This window comes from Bacillus rossius, chromosome 18 (assembly GCF_032445375.1).
Source record: "Bacillus rossius redtenbacheri isolate Brsri chromosome 18, Brsri_v3, whole genome shotgun sequence".
Lineage (NCBI taxonomy): Eukaryota > Metazoa > Arthropoda > Insecta > Phasmatodea > Bacillidae > Bacillus > Bacillus rossius.
In genome coordinates, this window is record NC_086345.1 from 11,211,931 (window position 1) to 11,217,930 (window position 6,000).

Below are 6,000 nucleotides of genomic sequence, written 5' to 3' on the forward strand. Positions count from 1 at the left end.
ATGTGGCGAAATAAACTCTACTTCTCCTTTTTACGCTACGTGAGAATTTACGTAAACTGCAAGCCAGACTTATCACGTTGCTGTGGTGCGGGATGTGAGACTCGCATAATTACGTCGAAACGAGAGTCCGGTTAGACCAGAATATTCGGAATTGTGCCTAAACAACCTTTATAGACAATTACGTCATCCAGGAGTGTAATGAACGGACCTGTTAGGGAAAAACTTATCCTTTCTAAATGTTTGTAAAATTACCCGTAATATAGTGTTTATAATATGTGATTACATTAGATGTCCTTTTCTTTAATGCGAGATCTAGATCTTCTGTAGATTTGTGTAAATGGTTCTGTATTTTAATGTACCAAGCCGATGCCAAGCAGGATTATTAAATAGTAAACAGGCAGTGATGTTTTCAATTATTATCCAGGTCATTCTTTTTTGCCTAGGGACCGTACTTCTCACTGCATTTAGTCGGTACACCCTTCTGCGGCTCCCGACTTTAAACTCGAGCGCCTTAAGTAAGGCCTCACTAGGTTGGTCATCGGCAGGTTAGTGTCCGCTGCAAGAGGAAGGATGCTGGATGAGGGGCAGTCGGGAACTGGGGAGTCCATTATATTTGTTGACTCTGTTGGAGCCCCTGGTACAGAACAAACAGTATCTGACATTTGTGTAGGTGATGGGGCAGTTGCGTAGCCGTCGTGGTGTCCGCGCGGGCCAGCCACGTCCGGTTTGGGCGAGCCCAGAGTCGGGCTCGGGGGTGTGCCTGGTGGCTTATCCCTCGGAGGTCCGGCCCCTGCTGGGGTAAGGTCGTTGGCTGCGAGGCGCAAGTCGTCTCGGTGCACCTTCGCCGGCCTTCCGCTGGGAGTGCGAACGGTGTATGTGGATGGACCTGTTCGCCATAGGATTTGGCGTGGTTCAGACCACTTGGAGGCCAGCCCCGCGCAGAAGTTATGTTTTCCAGAGGATGGGTGATGCTGCCGCACATACACCCACCTGCCGGGTTCAAGCTGTGCCGGGGGGCGGGTAGACTAGAGTTTTTTGGGTCAGGAATTGTTCTTGTTGAATGCGTGCCTGCTCCCTCATGGCTGCGATTTCCTCCCCCCATAGGTACTCGGTAGCCCACTCGGCATTCCCCAGGGAGGGCCAGGTTCTGTCCCAGGAGCAGTTCGGCTGGAGAATGGCCCGTGACTACATTGGTGCGCCGGCGCAGACAGTACAGCTATTTGGGTAGGTGTATGTCCCACTTTTAATGGTCCTCCCCGAGACGGAGGTGGAGCTGAACCTTTATCTCCTGGTTCCTCCGTTCCGTGGGATTCGCCCGGGGATGGTACGTGGGTGTGGTGTGATGGGAGATCCCCCACCGGCGGCATCCGGCCCGCCAGCGCCCCCCTGTGAACTGGCATCCATTGTCTGTTAGTACTATTTTTGGGAGGCCAAATCGTGGGTAGACCTCATTTTCTAGTAGGGACAATATGGTGCCCGACCTGACGTTGGATACGGGGAAAGCTTCGACCCAGCGGGTGAAAAGGTCAGTTATTATGACTAAAAACCTTTTCCCTTGTGAAGTGCGGGGGTACGGCCCCATGATGTCCAAGGCTAGGGTGTGAAAAGGTTCGCTTGGTCTGCGGGGCTGCTGTTGCTCTACTCCGTCGGCCCGCCGCAACTTGCACTGCTGGCACCTCCGCAACATAGTCGCGGACGTCCCTGGCAACGCCAGGCCAATGGAACTCCCGACGCAGCACCCCTTGCGTCTGTTCCGCACCCGGGTGACCGGCCAGGTCGTGGTCGTGATAGAAACTTAGGACAGCTGAACGGGCAGCTGCGGGTACAAACGTCCTCCAGGTCTCCATGTCCCCCGGTACCCATGTCTGCAGAACCCCGTCAACACATCTGTGGTACGGCTGCACCTGCTCCCCGCACTTGGTCACCCACTCCCCCACTGACTCGTCGTCTTGTTGCACCCCCAGCACAACACGATGTAAGTCCGTAAGCGTGTCGGGAAGGGACATGTCTGGGCTCGTGTTGGAAACAGTGGCATATAGAACCGCGGATTTGCCTGCCCTTGAAGTGTCCGCGGTGTGCCCTACTGGTGGTAGCAGTTCCTCCCAGCTGCCCTCGTCGTGGTACTCAGTGTTAGGGTCGGGGTGTTGTGACAGTTCGTCTGCCAATTGGTTTTCGCGCCCTGGGACGTGCTCGACGTGGAAGTCGAAGCTTTGGAGTGTCAGAGCCCATCGCGTGAATTTCGACTTGCGGCCCTGTACCGAGTCGAGCCACTTGAGAAACTGGCTATCGGTACGAAGGGTAAAGGGCCTGCCCTCCAGGTGGTGTCAGTAGCGCCCCAATGCCCACACTACCACGAGGCACTCCTATTCATTGACATGATAGCAGCGCGCTGCCGGGCTGAATTTGGCGCTCGCGTACTCCACTATGCGCCGTTCCCCCTCTGGGCCTACCTGGTACAACACCGCCCCCATTCCCTCCTGACTGGCGTCAGTCTGCAAAAACACGTGCTCCTCGGGTAGGAGGCGGGCGAGCGTGTGGCACACCTGGAAAAAAGCGCTTCACGTCAGTCAGCGTGCGGTCCGCCTCCTCTGTCCACTTGAACCTGGTCTTGGGGGAGAGAAGGGCTGTCATAGGTGTCTTGACCATGGCGAAGTGGGGGATGAAGCCCCTCAGCCAATTGAGTAGGCCTATTAGCTGCTGTAATTGTTTGCGGGCACGCAGTGCGGTCTTTGACTCTATCAGATCAAGTTGTGCTGGCAGGGGTCGACATCCGTCCGCGCTCACAATGTGGCCCGGGTACTCCAACTTCGTGGCATCGACGTGACATTTGTGGGGCGCGCAGGTCAGCCCATGTCTGGCCAGCTGCTCGAGGAACATGGCAAGGTGTTGCGCATGTTCCTCCCATGTCCGCGACCAGACAATCACGTCCTCCAGGTAGGCCGCGGCAAACTTGCCCACGAACCCATCCAGGACGCGGACCATCATGGTCTGGAAGGTCGCGGGGGCATCCATCAGCCCGAACGGCATGGCACAGAACTGAAACCTGCGGCCATCAGGTGTGGTGAATGAGGTCTTATGTCTGTCCTCAGGGCAAACGGGAACCTGCCAATACCCTGATTTAAGGTCTATTGATGTGAAGATGCGGGCGTCCCCTAGCCCTGCCAGGGCGTCTGTGATATTAATGAGAGGTGGTGGGGCTGGAATGGTGACGGAGTTGATAGGTTTGAAGTTGACACAAAACCTGAGCGTGCCATCCTTCTTTTTCGCAATCACCACTAGGCAGTTGTAGGGTGACTCGCTCGGCTCAATCACCCCATCACGCAACATTTCTGCTATTTGCACCTGGATGGCCTCGCATTCTTGGGGTCCAAATCCAAAAGGTTTTACAAATTTAGGTTCATGAGGGCGGGTAGGAATCGTGTGTTGCGTTACCGTTGTGCGACGTAGCATGTCCGCAGCCGCGAACATCTGGGGATGCTGTGCCAGAACCTCGTTAAACCTGCCCACGTATTCCGCAGGGACCTCATTGCGTAATTCACCTACAGTGATAAATGGTGTGGTCACGAGAGGCCTGTCCCCGCCGATGCTGTACATCGTCCTGCGACACGCACGTCCCACATGCACCTTACCGTCTTTGACATCAATGGACGTGTCCTCCTGGACGAGCCACGGGAGCCCCAGGATGAGGTCGTCCCTCAACTCCCGCAGCACCAGGGCGGTGGTCTGACTAACCATGTCTCTAATGGTGATTGTTACCTGGGCGCGCCCAGACGTGAGCGCGCGGGTCCCATGAGTGGCCAGAAGGACGTCCTCCTCCCCCGACTCCAGCTCCGTCTCAGGTACCAGGTGTGCGGCGATGTAGGAGTGGCTCGCCGCGGTGTCCACCAGGGCGTGGACAGGTCGCCCGTTGACCAGAACCGGCACCCGGATCAGGCCCCCCGCGTTGTCACCCGCTCGTCCCAGCCGGTTCGGCACTGTCGTCCGCACTGCCGGGGTCGCTGTGTGCACCGCCGGCTCGTCGCGTTGCGTCGACGACCCGGAGCGGGGTGTCGACACGTGGTGCGTGGCATCACCAGCGTCGGACTGGCCATATAGTCGAGGTGGCACTTGCCAGCCGGGCCCCAGCCTGCGCGGGCCCCCACGGGCCTGGCTTGCGGGGCTTGCGGCAACCGTAGGATAGGCTGGGTCCCAGCTCTTGCGACCTGAATTTAAAACTAGATCAGATAGTTCGTTCATACAATTAGAGAGAAATGGAATAGAAAAATTTTCTAATTTGAGCTGCCACCCTCTGAAACCAGTTTTGAATTTTTTTTTCTGAACGGCAATAACTTTTTGATCGAATCAACTTATTTAGATGTGTATCATTATGGCGTAATGCATAACATTTTACATTGTTTCATAGATATTTTAAAAAAAAATTAATTTTTTAGATGTTCTTAAAAACTCGATAGATTCGATACTGCAACATTTATAAATAACAATTAACGAACGTAACGTATTTATTCACTCTCATCTCATATTTCTGATGAAACGGAAGGCATTATGCAAGTAAAGAATCTTGTGGTTGAGGAATCCCCGACGCGCGCTCCTGGCTCCTGGCATCATATTCCATTCTTTTGTCGGTTTGTATTGCCGTTACCGCCTATACTCTAGTTAGTGGAATTTATTGATGGTTTTTTATGTTTTGATGTGTGATGCGTGTAGTTTGTTTTAACTCTCCTTATATTATGTTAAACACTTAATACATAAAAAAACTGAATTATCCATTACAATGGAAAAGGTAAGTTGCATAGGTATTATTTTAATTGCGTTCTGAAAAAAAGTTACTTTGGAGCCTTTGTACATGTCTAATATTATATATGTATTACTTACTCAAATTGATATACTTAATGGTTTCAGTCACATTCAGTGGCATATAAACACAAATCTGGTTCCGAGAAACGGAAAAATAAAATAAAGATCGAATTACAAACAGCCGCATCGAATCCAAAGCAATCCAGGCTTTCCTTCACGTCTACATCTCAAGAGCTTGAAGAACCTCAAAATCGGAGCGAAACGCAACCAGGTTAATATATTTAATTTAAAACAGTTGTTTTATTTTCTAATTTAACAAATTTTTACTTATTTGCTAGTTTTACCAGTAATTTCACTTTTTAATTCCTTTTTTATATTCTAAAATCTGTCAAAATTACCTGTTTTAAGCCAAAGTTACATTTTTTTAATATATTTTTTTCAGTTGTATGAATTTTAAGCTACAGATAGGTACGGAATACTTTAGAAAATGCTCAATTTTTAGAATTCTTAATGTATTATATACTAAAGTCCTGGCTGATTAACTCATTAATGCTCAGCCCAAACCCTCGGACCTATATAGCTGAACCTTTGTAATGAGGCTCCCTTTACTCGTATTGTTGTTGAAGAAAAAAGGCGGATTTTTATTAAATTTCCGAAACCATGCAACCGATTTCAATAAATTTTTGTGAATGTGTATAGCCATCAAATATGTATATAAAATATTTTATTTTTATAGGACCATCATCATCATCATCATCATCATCATCAATATTTGAGTCAGACGAAAAATTGGATTCAGTTTCGCATGCAAGTAGTTCAGAACAGAGCATGGCAGCGGCGGCTGTACCGATACTAATCATGCAGGACACATCATCACAAGAAACAAATGCATGTATTTCTAATCTTAAAGACACAATTACTCCAATTTGTAGCGATACCGGAGCTATTGCAAATATCGATAGCGTTGCGCTAAAGCCACTTACATTTACAGACGATATTTACAGGTAAATTCAAAAACTTTTTGAATTTGCTCCGCGAAGAAAAAATTCTACGACTGCTGAGAAATTAAATTTCTTATCTGTTCATCATATCCAACCTTCGGGTTATAATAACAGTTTGCCTTTTGATGGAAATCGGGTTTACTACCGAAATTTACCAACAGGAACTTTAATTCGACGAGAATCTGTCTCTTATTCTCTTGAATTA

General features: G+C 49.6%; 1 protein-coding gene across 1 annotated transcript in view; it reads right to left on the reverse strand.

Annotated features, from left to right (window-relative positions):
* The window catches only part of LOC134541373 (uncharacterized), a 38,385-nt gene extending 34,149 nt beyond the window's left edge, over positions 1 to 4,236 (reverse strand). Inside the window, exon 1 of the mRNA XM_063384797.1 lies at positions 3,757 to 4,236. Within this exon, the coding sequence (XP_063240867.1) occupies positions 3,757 to 4,236 (480 nt within the window). The remainder of the gene's footprint in view (positions 1 to 3,756) is intronic.
* Positions 4,237 to 6,000: the final 1,764 nt, after the last annotated feature.